At 38.7% G+C, this 17,304-nt stretch overlaps 2 protein-coding genes across 4 annotated transcripts in view; one reads left to right on the forward strand and one right to left on the reverse strand.

Annotated features, from left to right (window-relative positions):
* Nucleotides 1-3,593, reverse strand: part of SCLT1 (sodium channel and clathrin linker 1) — a gene marked incomplete at its 3' end in the record, with an annotated part of 30,922 nt that extends 27,329 nt beyond the window's left edge. For all 3 annotated transcript variants that reach the window (XR_014226399.1, XM_082281768.1, XM_082281767.1), the window contains exons 1-3: nucleotides 3,369-3,593; nucleotides 1,432-1,499; nucleotides 740-792 (exon numbers count right to left, since the gene is read on the reverse strand). Coding sequence is in view for 2 of the 3 variants with exons in the window: in XM_082281768.1 (XP_082137894.1) it covers nucleotides 740-792; nucleotides 1,432-1,485 (107 nt within the window). The remainder of the gene's footprint in view (nucleotides 1-739; nucleotides 793-1,431; nucleotides 1,500-3,368) is intronic.
* A 1,063-nt stretch (nucleotides 3,594-4,656) lies between these two features.
* Nucleotides 4,657-8,602, forward strand: LOC309572966 (UPF0462 protein C4orf33; the record flags this gene model as incomplete). The annotated part of the gene is made up of 5 exons (XM_082281532.1): nucleotides 4,657-4,837; nucleotides 6,089-6,149; nucleotides 6,339-6,390; nucleotides 6,484-6,683; nucleotides 7,883-8,602. The coding sequence occupies 5 exons, from the start codon at nucleotides 4,657-4,659 to the stop codon at nucleotides 7,989-7,991; spliced, it is 603 nt and encodes a 200-aa protein (XP_082137658.1). The 3' UTR covers nucleotides 7,992-8,602.
* Nucleotides 8,603-17,304: the final 8,702 nt, after the last annotated feature.

The raw sequence follows: 17,304 nt of genomic DNA on the forward strand, positions 1-17,304 counted from the left end.
CCCCAGAATCAAATGAACAAATTTAATCCCTACTTTTAAATAATGATCATTAACAGCAAGGGTCCTATACAACAGAGCATATAATGGGACATTATAAATGACCATTAATACAACATTAATATTCCATATATTCACACAGAATCCCAAATATCAAAAGACTAGACTTCATTGCTGCTTTCACACACAATAGTAGAGTGGCCTATAAAATAATGCAGAACACTGTAGTTCTACTTCTATACTTTTTCCCTCCTAATATTTTCATAATTGATAGCAATTCTCTGAAAATTCTATATTAAAAGCTAACAAGAAAAACTAGGTTATTTTTGTTAGAGGAAATTACAGTGATCATGAAACCATTTACTGATTAGACAACTGTTAGTTTAAGAGTGTCAAAAATTTTTTTTTAAAAACATCCCCCGATCTCAACAGACAGCAGCTGCCTGTGTTACCTAGATCAGTACAATCTTACCAGAACTTCTGTTTATTCTCTCAAAATTTAGACTAGAGAATTCCTTCATTCATCTCTCATCCTTTATTTTACAGATTGTGGAAGCAAAGTCAGTAATTTAAGTTACTGAATAAACACAATACCACCTAAAAACAACTTTTACAGTAACACCTCTACAGACACACGCACACACAAGAGCTGGTTCACCTGGATATTTACACTCCTATGAGCATATGACAATTTCCTTCAAATACACTGCAGTATTCCCACTTATCACTTGGAATCAGTTACCTTTGGTCTGTCATCCTGGATCCTGATGTGCCATCACCACCAAGGGCATGTTCCTGTAATGGAATAATTTACTTATTAGTACTTGCATATAACTGTACAGAGTTTTCAACTTTTATATGAAGCCCAAAACTGTCTGTAATCTGTACACCATATGCCACAGAATCACTTTCAGCTTTATTTTCAAAAACCCTTGAGTGCTGGCTCAATATGAAAAAATAATGATTTTTTTTTTTTCCCCCTGGAGATGTTCTGATCTAAAGCGTAATTGCATCTGAGGAAAAATCAGCTCAATCTTAAAAGAACAATCATAGGTTTGTGTAAGTGCTTGGTTCATTTCCATGCATCTCATCATCAGGAAAGTGCTGAAGCCCTAGCTTCTGCACAAGCTTTCAGACAGGCTTATGGTTACGTCAACACGAGACCAATCTCTTAGGAAAGGGAAGTCTATAAAAGTGAGAAGGTCTACTAAATTACAAATCAAGTGCTCTTTCAGGGATAAAACATTTAAAAATGCACCCAAAATACCCTAATTCACAGCTAGGGCAGTTTTGTTTTGCTGTTGCTGCATTGTATGATGGATCCAAAACAGGGCCAGACAACACTGAAGCGGGCTGTGCTCCATATTTGCAAAGCTGTTTATCACAAATCCTCATCAAAAAATTCTTACTACTTCCATCCCTGAGTTCACATACCTGCTCAGCAGTAACTCTCAGAACCTCATCAGTTTCGTGGTGTCCAAGTGCCATTTTTAGCTGCTGATCTGAAAAACACCACATTTGAGAAACATGGCTGTAACATAGGCCTTGATCTACGTAAACGTGACTGGCAGTCAGAAATACGTTTAACACTAGAGTGCTTCGAGGGCAAAAAAAATACTTCTAAAATTCTTCTATTTACCACAACTGTTCAGAAAAACCCAGGACTTGAAAAAACCTACAGGAACTGTAAGAATAATAATAATGAATTCCATTCCTTTCAAATTCTGTTTTCTTTAAGAAATATTTTTGTTCTGTTTCGTAAGAATCTGCGTAACAGTTTCGTAACTGGAATGGGTAACGAAGAAGAAAAAGGAAGTAGGGAAGGCAATGGCTATATTTTGATTTAAACAACTTTTTGCCTATTTTTCTTGACACATGCAGTTCTTTTACAAGTTCTAAACTTCTAAAGGAGGATATGGGAAAAAGACAGTGAGGACAGAAAGGAGATAACAACAGCAAAGGAATGCCAGGGAAGAGGAAGGGGAAAGTTACTGCCCTTACCAGCCAAAGTACATAAACATGAGAGCCCACAGGTGCAAAAAGGGACAGATTTTAAACATCACTTATAGAAGCTCACCTTCAACAGTAATGCATTAAATACATCCTGAAAAAAAGCTGCGTGTGTGCAGCACCGTATCACAAAAATATGTAATGGAATGGAGGATCATGATTTGTAGGTCTCACTACTAAAATTTCAAAAAGAATTCAGGTAAAACTCAACCTTCTTTACAGCTATATATTTAACACAACAAACACTTATTCTACGACACTAAATATAATAGCGCTTAGAGAATCTCTTTTCAGCTGTATTACACACGTTCAGTGTCTTAGAACTTTGATTCCACATTCACGAAGCAAGAGAAACATCAATCCATGTATCAGACTCAGGGTAGGCCTCAAACAACTCAGGGCTCAGCTGGCATACAAGACAACTTCAGATCTGTCTTTTAGCACTTGTGAAAATGGATAAAGTTTTTTTTAAAAAGAGGATTAAACTCTTTGATAGGAGAGGCAATTCTTATCACTTCACAGAGAATTCAATTTGAGTTCTACTTAGAGTCTAAAGATTTATAAAATAAGAAGCTACAGCCAAAGCAAATACATATGAAAAGGCAAAATTCCAATACTTGAAAAAAACATATTTTGTTCACATCACAATAAATACTCTTGCAAAGCTCAAGAAAGATACAGATTTTTGAACCAGAATGACTCTGTTATCTCAGACAGAAGCTTTTCTGCTAATGAAATCCTTGGAATCAAAACTTGCTCCTTCACCTTTGGCCACCCAAAGGCACCACAAGAAACTTAGTACCCACTGAAATTCTGAGATCTGAGTGATGCACAGCTGCAAACACTGCACGCACACTGACCAGGTCTTACTACCAAGTTTGCCTGCAGCAGTAACTAGGGACAGTGACAGTCCTTGGGATGATGCATCTACTCCATCTCCTACTTACAGGAATATAAACTCTGCAGAAGCAATTTTTTTTGGCCAGTATTTTGTCGGTATGTAACTGAGATGTAATCTGATCAACTCATATTAAGTTATATTAAACTCATCAATAATGTATCTGATAACACATAATTAAAAATACCGATTTTCGTCTGTACAGCAAATTTCTCGAATAACTGGCAAGAGAGCTTTCAAGTGTAAATAAAGCATAGGAAACGCCGTGGTTTCATAACTAAAGAGGCATTCACACAAAAAATGCATGTGTTTTTAGCTATTACCACCATTAGCAGCTTTTAATTATTAGTGTTTAGCTAAAAGTACTATCCATGCTGCTACTCACTGCAGCGAACACCGGAAAAGCTACGGAACATAAACCCTCACTGCTACGGAACACAAACCCCTCACTGCCAACACTCACCTGGCCGTGCCTTGTTCCCAGCTTTCCCCACGCAAACTCCGCGAACCCCCACAGTGAAATGCCGCTTCTCCGGCCGCCGGCGGGGAAGAAAGGCGAGACCCTTCCTGGAGGAGCGGAGGCGGCAGCTCGCAGGCGCCGGGGCGGGACGCGCTCCCCTCAGCCGCCGGAGCCCTGGGGCGGGGGCAGCGGGCAGAGCCGCCCCTCTGCTCCCTCCCCGCAGCCCGGTGCCAGCACCGCCGCTCGGGAGGGACACAGCCCGGTGCCACCGGTGCCACCGGAACCACGGCCACCGGCAGGGCCCCGCGGCGGAGCCGCACAACCGCCGAGGGCCGGGGAGGAGGCGGGGCGGAGCCGGGGCGGAGGCGGCCGCTCCCGCCCGCCCTCAGCGCCGGGCCGGGCCGCCAGCGCCGCCCCCGTGACGTGGGGAGCAGAGATGGCGCGGCGCTGAGGCGGAGGTGTCAGAAATCCCTCGCTGAACTTTCCTCGAGGGGTTTATGGGTTAAAGATAGGCGCTGGCGCGTTTGAACTTCCCTTCAGGAAATCAGTTTGTGGCCGGAGTCGCAGAGCGGGGGACGGGAAGCGGGAGCGGGGCGGAGCCCTGTGGGAGCTGCTGCCCGTCGGAGGCTGTAGCCAGGCGGGGGTCGGCCGCCCCTCCCGGGGAACCCGCGACGGGAGGAGAGGACAGCCTGAGGCTGCACCCGGGGAGGGCCAGGTTGGACTTCAGGAATAATTCCATTGTAGAAATGCTGATTAGGCTTTCGAACGAGGGGGTGGAGTCTCCGTCCCTGGAGGTGTTTAAGGAGAGGCTGGTTTGCAATGTCTGCAAAGGAAAGCTTTAGCTAGTTGCTTCATTGTCTTGTGTCTCAAACATTAAAGGTTTTTTCCCTCAGTCTGTTTTTCTGATGTTACCAAATCCTTTAAGATCATGTAGTGGAGACTGTTTCTTTATTTGTTCTCTTGGTAAACATTTCTGGTTGGTTTGGAAGGTATTTATTTAGATGTATGGTTGAAAAGCTTTAAGCTTAATAAGATTTCAGAGTCATTTGTAACCTGCAGATATAAAAACCTACGAGAAGAAGCATTTATGTAACTGTTTATTGAGTTTTTTTTTTTTTTTTTCAAAGCTAATTTATTTCAATTCTTATGTCTAAAAACATGATTTGATTACGGACTTTATACCAAAGTGTGGTGTTTTTTTCCTGGGCAAACAAACGGCAGTTCGTGCCGAGATGGAATCTGAGATCTTCTTTGACGGGACTTTCCTTTTGCATTTGTGTAGTATCGGAAGATGGAATTTCGAATCAAACACACATGGGATGGTTTGCCTGTCAGCCACGAGCCGGTTACGATTGGGCTGAGGCCGGATAATGCAGGACTGCTGATGGAAGTTCATGCTCCTTTCTTTAATGACCCTCCAGCGCCACCCGGAGAGCCAGGGAAACCCTTTGGTGGACTGTGGGACTATGAGGGTAAGTGTAACTCTTCTGCTGCAAATATATCTGATTTCTGCAGACACTGATGTTCCTCTGTATTTAATATGTCTGGTCTTTTTTAAGGGTCTATGATGGTTGTTTTTTTAAAAAACGTTGAAGTTCAGTGATCTGGGTTGATTTCATGAATGTTGAAGTTGACTTCCTGTCGATAGTATATTAGTTTTTGGGTTACTGATATAACTTGGGCACTATCAGAGGCTTGACATACTTGAATATCAAAATAATTTTGTGGCATATGTATATTAAAATGCCTTTGTGGAAGAGAAGTGAAATTCTAAAGAGAGATTCTACTTTTGCTTTAAGAAGTGTTTAAATTGTTTTTCCAAAGTTCCTTTGAGGAATAGGAAGGTGTGAGACACAGAAATTACGCCTCATGAAATGCAATTCAAAATTGCACCTGAATGGAATGGAGAAAATTCTCATAGTAGTGCTGGGTTCTTTCCTCGTTTCCTGTCTGTACTGCCACTTTTACCCATTGCTTTGGATAATGCAAGTATTTCCAGAAGTTCTTTATTTCTTGAACATTGAGCTACTCTGATTAAAGCTAAAACAGTAGTAGCAGCTCTTTGATATTATTATAATAAATATGCTTAAGTAAAAATAAATAAGGATATCAGTCATATCATAATTCTCACTAAAGCTTTCTAATAGTGTCATCGCTGCGAGAAGCACCATTGTAATTTTACATGAGAAGCACCGTTGTACTTCTACTTTGTGTTCCTGAAATGTGATTCGAATTTAATATGTGGCTTTCAAGTACACCTGGAACAGTAATCCTCTGTCCAAAATATCCATCTATAGGGAAAAACCATTTAAGAGCTAAATGCTTTCTTACTCTTTTTGAGATCTAACAGTTTTAGTTTATGGGGTGTGTGCTCTGCTGAGAGTGTATGATCCTCTTTCCCTTACTTTCCTGCTGCGTCAGAGTGAGCATTTTCAAAACTGGAATTGGTAAAGCTAATAAAGTTAGTACAGTACTTTACAAAGCTCTTTGTGATCATAGCAATTAAAAATAAAAAGCTCCTGAAGTTAGAATTATGGCACCACATTTTGAATATTTGGGTTATAGTTACTGTGTACACGTCAGTAGCAAGTCAAATTCTGGCGAAACCCCATGAAAATAGAGTTGTACTAATGGGATATGACAATCTCAGGATATTGCAAAATAGTTAATATAAAATACTGACAGCCTGGTGGTTTTTTGTTTGTTTGTTTGGTTTTTTTCAGTTGTAGAAGCATTCTTTCTGAATGACAGAGCTGAGCAGTATTTAGAAGTTGAGCTTTGTCCGTAAGTACAGCACTGGAAACATCACAAGTGTTAATTTACACTTGCAGTTCTAATGCTTGTGAGATATATGGATGAGGGAGACTAGACACAGAATTTGTTTCAGTATGGGGAATGTACATATTTGTGGCGGTATAATGCACTGATTACTTGACATAATTTTAGGAAAACTGTGCTCTGATTCTTTCACAGCCATGGGCAGTACTTACTGCTGCTGCTTTCTGGCAGAAGAAAAGTATGGAAAGTAAGTGGTCAAGTACACTCATAATGATTTTTATTTGCCTATTTTCCATCAGAACATGGTCAGTGCCTCTTTTTTCCCCCCCTCCTTTAACAGGAAGAACTTCCTTTGGAGTTTGAGGTGACCAGAATGAAAACCAAATGGGAGGGTAAAGCTCTTCTTCCTTGGAGTTACTTTCCACCATGGACTGACAAGTTCAATGCATTTGCAATTCATGGCTCGGGAGAAGAGAGAAAATACGAAGCACTTTATCCTGTGCCTCGACACGAACTGCAGGAAGGACAGAAACCAGATTTGTAAGCATAAAATGAGCTCTTCTGTAATACTGCTGCACTATTGTTGGAATACTTAAAACAGCTGATCTGGTTTTTGGGTTGAGTGCCACTAGAACTTTTTATTATGCTGCTTAGCTCTGGGTCCACTGGTGCTGTACTTTGTATAAAGCACTGTGGCAGAGAGCTGTAATTAGTGCTTGATTTCCATGTTAGGTGTGTAGCAAATTATGCATTCAATACCATTGGTATCTGCTTTTATCACCTTCCTCATCTAAATAATGGAGTGTTGTTCTGCTTTTTCCTTGACTTCAGCTCCTCCTGAAGTGCCATTTTGTGATAATTTCACCAGACACATTTCCAGTAAATCTCTTCTGCTTCTCCTCTACTGTTCTAAAAGCTTTCACCTCTACAGATGTTTCCATACTATGAAAAAAATTGAAAAGGCAGACTAAACTAAAAAAATATAATTAAAGGATACCTAGTATCAATAGAAAACCAGAGAATTTGGATTTTTGAACTGCACTTTGGGCCTGTTTATTTTCTTTGGTGTGAGGCTGAGATGATCTGATGAAACCTCTTACTCCTGGGCATTTTGTATAAATGAACCAGCTCTAGAGGACACACTGTAGTTCTTATATAGACTTGTCACACAACATACAGTGGTGTCAGGTAGGGTAAATTTTAGATAAATTACCCTTTATTGCCTTTATTAAAGAAAAGTTTAGCTTCTGCAACTGTATATTTTTAGAAATTCTGAGCTTTTGCTAATAAAACACATTATCAATGTTCTGTGTGAAATAGATACTTTTATTTCTTTGTATTAAACTGGAGAATGCCTGTAATACTTTTCAAGAAGTAATTCTATAGTACCCCTTTTAAAAAAATCTTGTCTTTTTCAGATTTTGGTAGCAGATGCAATTATGTGAAGAGGCTGTTCCTTGCTGCTCTTGTTACTCTTAGTTTGTCTTTACTCTTACAAATTACTTCCTAAGAAAAGAATTTCGCCTTTTAAAATGATTCATGTAGGGTCAGATACAAAGTAGTGGTTTTTATTTGTAAACTGAAGTTTTGGAAAATAAACACATGGATTGCTGGTTACATTCCTGGCCAAGAAAACCTGAAAATAAAGATGAATTTAACACATTGAGGATACTGCTTTTATTAAGACACATACTACAAGACTTACAACTGTTTTTTGTTTATTTCTCCTCTCTTTGCAGTCATCGTCTGGAATTTTTCAAAGACTTGAACCTGAAAGAACTAACAGGAGAAGACTGGGAGCAGCCTGAATCAGATATATGGAAATCTCTCACTAAGTGGATGGATTGAGGCATAAATTTTTATAATGTTGAAGGTGGATGAAGCTGTATGGAAACAGCTTCCTCATTCTGAGCAGAGGTTGTAAATACCAGATTAGCAAGACTTTCCTTGACACCCAAATCATTGATCAGTCTTAAAATCAACTGTAAAGGATGTGGATCTGTTGATTCTAAATGTATGAATGGCTTGTGTTTCATATCATCTGGGTATGGGGTTTTTCATCTGTGCAAGAGATGAATCTGCTGCTACGAGTGAAGGAGAAAAAAATGTGCTAGAAATTACAGCTGTGTTTTCGTGAGAGCTCTGAAATCTGACAAGACCAATACCTGGCTTGCAGTCTTTTGATTTCCGGTAGTTGCTGCATTTCTTTTGTATTTTCACTGCTGCTTGTTAGTTCCTTGACTGCTGAATGAAATCCTTATGTGCCTAAATTTTTTGCTTACAATGAGGAGGAGGAATGCCTTGTTCAGGAATAGAGCGGAATGTAGCTGTCATGGAGTTTGGAGTCTCTGTGCTTGCCCTGCAAGAGGTATAACACTGCCCTATCCTGTATGTTCCTGTACCTGAAGTTTTCCCTTGCTTAATGCTGCTGAAGGTTTTATGTATTTCAGGTAAAGTTTCTGGGACAAATCATGCTTAGTAAAATCTTTTGGTATAGTTGGCGAGCATGCCAAAGTGGGTTTGTTCTAAGGCTTGTCACATCACTTCAAGGATTCAGCTCAGATGTCTGAGAATATTTTTGCATGCCACCGAAGGCTGGAGATACTCTAGGTATATGTGCTTATATTTTCTACATATGGGCATGAATAATTTTAACAGTAGTGAGTACTCTTAGATGGTAACACGTAATCTGTAAACCCTCACAAGGTTTACAACTGATGTTCTTGGTTTTTTGTCTAGCATAGCAATTGCTGCTTGATTGTGGCTGCCGATTTAATCCTATATAAATTAATTTAGGAAATGGGAAACTTGCCCACTAACCAGATCCTTCCTTGTTTGCAGTAATAATCACAGTCTGATGGTCCTATTTTCTTTGCTGTCTTTCAGTTTAGCTCTAGCTGTAAGTTCTGCCTGAGAAACAAAGAGGGTGGGAATATCCCACCTTTGTGAAGAACATCTCAGTGTGATTTAATACCTGAGATAGAACGTTAGCTCAGAGTTTTTGTTTGGCTATAGATTCCCTCTTTAAAACTTCCAGTTTTATACAACTATACTCTCAAATTTGAGGATTTTAGGCTTTTTTTGTGGCAGACTTTGGCATGTCAGTGCACTCAGCCATCCAATTGCTCTTGCTCTCTTTCAGTTAGACAATATAGGTTCCTTGCTGTGAAGTGCCATCTGTTGAAAATTGTAAGTATTGTACATTCAGTTGTTTGGCTTCTTTTCTACCTTCATGTACAGTTTTCTAGAGAATAATATGAGTCTGAAATACTGAATAATCCAATAAATGTTGATTAAAATATCATCTAGACGTTGATGTCTCAAAGCTGCTTTGAAAATTTCAGTCAAAACCAAAACAGCATTTCACTAAACTTTTAGCCTTTATTTTAAAAAGTTTGTCAAAAAAGTGTGTGCAAAGATTCAAAATGAGTGTACTGCTTTTCTCACAAAGGTTGTTTCCATATGAGGAATGATACTTTGTATATAAAGGACAGTAAATAAAATTTTTTAATTCATTTCATGTTTATTCCTACTTCAAACTGACTGCTTCAGATTTGACTTTGGATGTAAATGATGAACATGGAGGGAAATAGATTGCTTTCCCTAAGTAAGTATTTTAAAGTAAAATCATTGTCCTTGCAGTACAAAATGCAATGCTGGGTGCTCCTGAAAATGGAAATCCTCATACAGACTTTATTCAAGCCCATGCTACTTCATGATGCCATTAGTTGGTTCACTTGTATGTTTCTGAGCTTGTCTGAAGTGTAAGTGCTGGGGGCCAGTTGTGGGCTATCTCTTCTGCACTGTCTCCTTTTTTTTGGATGACAGGAGTTAAGAACAAGCTCTCTTCTGCATGTTAGTGATAGCATGTTTATTGTGAACTTAAATATGAGAGCCGGAATTGTACCTGACTCAATCTTCCTTACGATGTCAGTGAATCTCTTTAGAGTTGGTGTTTGAAAACAAATCTTATCGTTTGCACTCCCGAAGACCTTGTTCTTTATGCTTCTTGCCACTAGGTGGGAGAAGAAGGTTGTCTAAACTGTGCCTTGGTGCTGCCAGCCTAGTTATCCTTAACCAGATCCATTCCTTCTTGCTGTATCCTTGATTTTAGAAAAAGGATATTTCAATCAAGCTGATGGTGGCTTATTTTGATTTATTTGGGACATCTTTGTTGTAAGAAACACTTGTCATGCGGTGTAGTTACAGTTCTAATGTTTGCTTTCCTGCAGGGCTATTTTCAAAAATAGTTTTTGAGACAAAATCAAACAGAAGAGAAATTCCACGAGGTGTCAGTCAATCTGTAGTATAAAAGATAGTTTTGTGATGTTCAAATGATTTAAATGTTATTCTGGATTTTATTTTTTTTGCAGATGTCTTAGATAGTCTTGCAAACTTTCCAAAAAGGCTGTTTTGAATTCTGAAGGAATTATTTTTTTTAATACAGCCTGATAGCCTGATTTGTAAGAGGTGGTGCACCCCTTCAAGAGCGAGGCTTCAATGGTTTGAACAACCTGCAGTGAAGCTTGGTGAAACAATGTGAAAACTGTGGCTTAGGGGGGACAGAAAATTCTTTCTCTCCAATACAAAAATGAAAAAAAAAATTATGTAAAGAAAACTTGAATGGTAATGTGTGCTACTGGTAGAAGTGATTTGTATATTAAATAAAAAGCTGGAGCAACTTAGGTTGTCAGGTAACATCTAATATTTCTTGTAGTGATCCTGTACAGTGGGGTTTTTTTGATGCTAAAGCTCTTAACAGGAGTAAAATTTTGCTCATGTCTTTGTGTACTTTAAAATATTTTTTTCTGATATGCAAGGTCAGATATTGGAGCTAGAAAGCTCTAATTTCATTCAGGAATATATACATTTTGGCTGCTGTAGCTGATATAACTACTGTATTACCCATTCTAGTTATTAGATACACGAGTCAGTTAATACTTGTATTGCCCAGCACCATGATGATAAGTTACTGCTGAATGTGATATTAAGTACTATGTTGCTTATAGTTCCTTTTTTCCAGGTTGTTTTGTGCCTCTGAAAGGCACAGCACAGAATGTTTTGTTGTGTTGTAAATTCTGACCATGTAAAAAATCCTTTTGAAATGTGAATGGCACAGAGCATAATTTGCTGCATGTAAAATTTAAAAGTATTCCTTCTTGCTACCAGGGCAATTCTAAAGCAGAACTCATTGCATTTAATTATGGTACATTTAGAATAATGCTACTGAAATTTGATAGTTAACCTGCATTTATTTTGTTGGTGATCCCTTCTGTTTGCTTTCAGTGAGTGCTTTAGTTTGCTCCAGTGTCTCTGAGCAGTGCTTCAGCAAAAAGTACAGGGAAGTACTTTAAGCCTGATTTATTTGCACAGGTTGTACAAACAGCTGTGCACGTGCTCATACAAACAGCCTCAGTGAGATCAGTGCAACACTTACCATAAACTGTACTGCAGTTATGCCTTTCTCCCTCTGCTTCTCTTTCTGTCAAAATTAGTATTATCAGGAGAATTCAGTTTGCTGTTTGTTTTCCTTATTCTGTTCTTAAACAAGTAAAAGCCTTGGCTGCAGGGGATCTGTGGGAGGGTTTCCAGTGATGGCTCAGGAGGCACTGTTAGTGTCTGCACTGGCTATGAACAAACCAAAATACGTTCCTGTTTCATTTTCAGAAATTATTCTGTGGACTATCACTAAGCGTGTGTGTAAATACTCTCTGCCAGTTACGTAGTGTATTTGCAAATACAAATGTATTTTTACATGTGATAGACCAGAACTGACTAAATAGTGTTTAAATGGTACTGAAGTAAAATTAGATTACCATGCCCTCACTGCTGTTTTAAAACTAACGTAGCCCAGTGGCTTTCTTGGAATATGGAACAGATTCCTGGGGGGGGGGGGGGGGGGGGGGAAGGACTTTTCAGATGTTACGTTTTTAAAATACAAAAATTCCCTCTGTAGAGCACATTTGTTGCCAATTTAATCTTGTCTTTCATTTTATGAGTTAGTTCTCTTGAACTCAGTCTCTGCAGGGAGTGAAGTTTATATCTTGGTGCCAGTAGTAGCTGTCATAAAATTATTCATCTCTAATTCTAGGCAATGTAATTGGTTCACTTCTTACTGCTGAGTTTGCTTCCTTCAGCAAATGAAGCAGTTTGGAAACTGGTACTTTCTCTGTGCTTTATAGCTTATACAAGCCATGGCATTTATATTTAATTGTATTTGGCACTTTAAATAATTGGTTCTTGTTTTAAAATTGTGTATTACTTTCCTAAATGTTAACAGGGTGGGCTGTAACCTCTTGTGCCAAGTATCTGTTTTAAATATTTTTAATTTCCGCAAAATATTTAGCAGTTTTAGAGGGAGGTAGTTCATGATGTCAGAAGACAAAACTCTGGTCTTGTGCCTCCTTAAATTCTTACGGGTTCTGGAATGAAACCTTGAGACTTGGTGAGAGATCCATATTGTCAGGAGTCTTTTGTAATTTCTGTGACACAGCTTTTCAGCAACTTCAGAAGAGCGCAGCTTGAGAGGTGGGTTCTCTGCAGATTCTGCTGGGAGTGGGAATCCACCCCTGGCAGACAGAATTGCCAGGGTTTCACTTTTTCAGTGGGAAGTGTTCTTTCTGCCTGGCAGTGACAGGTTATGTGATGGGGCATGGTCTTTTATTGTGAGCACCTGCTGCTAAGGCTAGGGATGTCTTTAGCCTGGCTCACAGCAGAGGAAGGAGGTATTTCCCTTAACACTATGTTGCCACTGTGTGCTTGAGGAGTTCCTGTGGACTCAGTGGGAGACTGGGAAAGGTACATGGAAGAAAGATGAAGTGATGGGTTTAAAGTATATAAAATCAGATTAAAGAAATCCTCTCAGCATAAAATAATTGGAGCTTGGGAGTGTAATAGGATAAGCATATGCTCTCAGTTTTACTCTTCTTTAGGCATCTACCTATGTAAAAAGGTCACTGTGCTGGGTGGATTGTTAGCCTGAAACATTGCAGCTATTCTTGTACCTGGAAACCCAACTGAAGGAATTGTTGTGTAATTCCCTGCAGTGGTTTCTCATTACTTACAAGTAATACTACAACTGTGTGTTAATAGCTAGGGGCAAAGCAGAGTTCCTTGCTGATGTTCTCAAAAATCTCTTGCTGAGAAAAGGTAATGGGAAGTGGAAGAAGAAAGCTGCCAGAACTCAGGAAATTGGGAAGCTCAGACTTTGCTGTTGTGGGCTAAGTGTGAGCCATGAAATGAAGAGGGCATGGGAAATCTGCAGAAGTCTTACTGGTAACAGATTAATTCTCTTTGTGCTCTCTATCATGTGAACTAAGAGTACAGCATAAAACAGAATTGTTAAGGTTGGAAAAGACCTCTAAGATTGAATCCAATTGTTAACTTACACTACTGTGTTCACTACTAACCCATGTCCCCCAATGCCACATTCACACATTTTTTGAACACTTCTAGAGCTGGTGGTGATTCCACCACTTTCCTGGACAGCCTGTTCCAGTTTCTTGACCTGGGCAGACAGTTATGGTTCCTGTCTGATCACCCTTTCAGTGAAGTTCACCTGATAAATGTCATTCAGTGGAGTGTAGGATCATATAATCATAGTCTAGAAACTAAATATAAGATGTATAAGGCTGCAGAGTACTTGGTCATTTCTGAACGCTTGAGTAGTTGATGCAACAATGCCTTTCTGTGCTCCTGCATGTTCTTGGATGGATCCCTTCATTCACCTCTACAGGCTTTTTATTGTCCTGAAGACAATAGGTGAAGTGCTACCAGCCTGTATATCACAAATCACTGTTTGAACTAATGTCAATTATGTTTCCTTATATTCTTAAATGGATCTGACTGTCTTGTTTGTATTTTTAAATAGGTGATATAAAATCTGTGTACAGAGGAAGAGAGTCAAGTCTTCCTTTAAGGGATTTCTTGTGTCAAGCTCTGTCAGATTATTGTAGTAATATTTTTCTTTGAGTAGGAAGTGGGGATTATATTTTATCTGCTCAGATATTATTGATGAGATGGTCCTTAATGAAGTCTTTGGCATGAAAAATGGTTTTGGCAGTGCAGGTTGCTGCCTAAAAGCAGACATCTTTATCTTGCCAGTGCTTTTGACTCGATACGCCTTTTGAGCTCAGAGTGGAATTTTTCGAGTCACAAAGTGAGTCATTATAGACAAGGGGAATTTTTTTTATATACTGGAATTTCCTTCAGACCTGAGTCCATTTCCACATGCTGCATCTCTGAAGTGTCAAGGCTTATTGAGATTTAACATTCAGGACTGGAAAAGAATGTCTGAGCTAATGAGAAGTGGATTTTTTTTTTCTCTTTTTATTTCTGCACCTGTTTAGTTATAATAGAGAAGTAAATGGACTGCTTTCCATATCAGTTAGTCTGTGTATTTGATGCTTGTGTGAGGCCCTCCAGATTAATTAGCAGGTTTATTAAATGATACAGGAAAGACTAATCACATTCTGCATGTGTTAGCTTCAGAGTGCCAAGTCTTTACTTTCATCTTCCTGAGTCTACAATGCCTGAAGTGCTTAAAATCCTGAGGCCTTGCTTATAAGATGTGTAATTTATTTGTTAAAATGAGGGATCACAAGCACTGACTGACTGCTTTGTGTTCCCTGTAATGCGACACGCTGAGTAAATAACCTCTTTGGTTATTAGCACCTTCTCCCTCTATGATTCATAGACGTATTCTGAAAGTCCTTTACAGTTTTCAACAATGTCTGGGTTTTTTTTTTTTCTGGTGAAGTCTATTTTTTTCCTGATTAGCAAGACCACAAAAACTTCCTTAGAGAAGATCTTTGTCCAAAGATCTGCGTAACTTCTCTCCTTTCTGTCTTTAGCTTTTGCGTCAACATTTATACCTCAAAATATTGGTTTAGCCACTACAGCCCTTAAAAATTGCATTTTAGTCAGAAGAATTCTCTGCTTCACATAAACTTAATGAAACATCTGGGTTGTTTTATTTTGCTCTACTCATGGAAAGATTATTTAATTAAAATTGATAGTGTTAATTGACAAATGTGATGATTCCTTTATTAAATATACTGCTTTTAAAAATCAGTCATTTTTAAGTACAAGTTAATAGCTATTTTATTAGAACTACTAATTGCCTAGTTTTTCAGCAGATGTAATGAATCTAATTATGGTCATAAGGACTGGATTGTTTAAAATAAATTGCAGGTATTATGCAAGATGAGTTTTTTGGTTTTCAGTAGGCCAAACAGCGGGAGACACTTTAGTGAATGAGTAAAAAGTAAGGAATGTTTTTTCATTGCCTCTTCAAAGATAAAGGTTTGAAAGTTAAAGTGTTAAACTGCCTGTGTCTTTTCTCACTTAGCTGTGATGTTCCCTAAGCCATCTCAAGAGTAGAATTAATTGTGGATGATTGTGTGTCTTTTCAGCATCTAATTAGAACGTCGTAATTAAAAGCTGTTTTGTGAAGCCTGGTTTCCATTGGATTTGTGTTCTATGTTCTCTGAACCCTTCTACTGCATTAGAAGTCACTGAAGAATCTCAGGTCTTGTTAGAAGAGTTTGTAATTGCTGTCAGACTGATTTTGCTGAGTATCCATCACTAGCTTTACACAAATGGAGACAACAGGACTATGTTGAGATTTTTTTTTTTAAGAAAGATTAACTTTCTTTGCTTGTGTTCATATTGCCACCTTTCTGTAAGCTCTACGTGCTTGCATTTGACATCTTAGCAGTTTTTTTGAAGCAGAAGATAGTCTGAAGCTTTTCACATTTGCTTAGGCTCCATTAGCACTGATATTGAAGGCTATTTTCGTATCTCGTGGTGAAAGGTTGGCAGAGTCTCAAGTGATGTGTGGATCTGAAAGGCTGGGTGTTAAAAGACTGCACACTGGAAGAGGTCTAATTTTGAGAAAACAAATGATGCCACCTGTTACCCAATCTGGAATGCTAATACTTGTGATTAGGTATGTCAGGCCCTAAATTGCAGCGATCAGCCCTGTACAGCACAGCCCTTTGGAATCAAGTTGAATTTGAAAACTGAAACCAGAGAGGTCACACCAAATTTTGCAAGGGGCACAGGAGGGAATCTATGGTAGATGATGAGATCATAATTTTAAATGTCCATTCCAGTTCTGTTAAATCAGCTTTGTTGTTTCCAGAAACTCTGTTAGAATGACCTTGCTATATGATTTGCATATTGATTGGATTTAAAGTCTAGTCTGAATCAAATTTGGGCCAAATTCTGAGCTTTGCAAGCTTGTGATTAGTAAGAAATCCAATCTAGTATTCTAGTAATTGTGGATTTTTTAATGATGTAAAATGAGATGAGAACCATAATGGTAAAATCAGTTTATCCATATCTCTTTTCTTAGTGTTTTCCCCAGTTTTTCATGTAACAAGAGGTTTTCCAATTGACCATTGTTGTTCTTTTCACCATCTTCCCCTCTGTGATCTTTATTTCCTTCTGGTTACTAAAACCTGTAAATTCCATTTAGTTTGTTTTACTGTGCTAAAATAAAGCATTGAAATGATGCCCTGTGAGTAGTAACAGGATACCTGTGTACCCCCTTGTAAATTGGCTCGGTTATCCAGTAAACCAGAAAACTGTTCTGTGAGTACCTCTTTATATTCAAGTTTACACTTCAGCTCTATGAAATACAGAGCTGATCTTTCCCTGTTCATTGTCAGAAAGTCCAACCTCCCTGTGGCACATTGTGTAGAATACAAACACGTTTTTTCACTAGCTCAGACTTTCAGTTAACTGCACACTTAAGTTAATGTTTTTAGAGTAATAGAATGTCTTTCCCAACAAAGTGCTTGATCTCATCTAAACGGGTTTCTTTTGTATCCTTCAACCCTAGATTTTTGTGGAGGTACTTTTATGCATATCTGCAGCATGTTGTGTCTGTGCAAGCATATGAAGTGAACAAAAGTGAAGCCCACTCCTCTCATAAGCACATAAATATTCTTTGTCATCCACCACTTTCTGTCCTAATGGGCAGCACTTAGGTTTTTGCAGGTATTGTAACACCTAATCATGCAGTAATCAAGGCTAAAGAACAGAGTAATTTTCCTGATTTATCTTAATGTTTTATATTTGTCTGTGGTTAGAGAACATGGTTGGACAACTTCATGATTGTCCTTTAATGAGTCTTTGACAGAGTTGTAGAAGAAAA

The sequence above is a fragment of the Coloeus monedula genome (genome assembly GCF_965178545.1).
Source record: "Coloeus monedula genome assembly, chromosome: 5".
Classification (NCBI taxonomy): domain Eukaryota; kingdom Metazoa; phylum Chordata; class Aves; order Passeriformes; family Corvidae; genus Coloeus; species Coloeus monedula.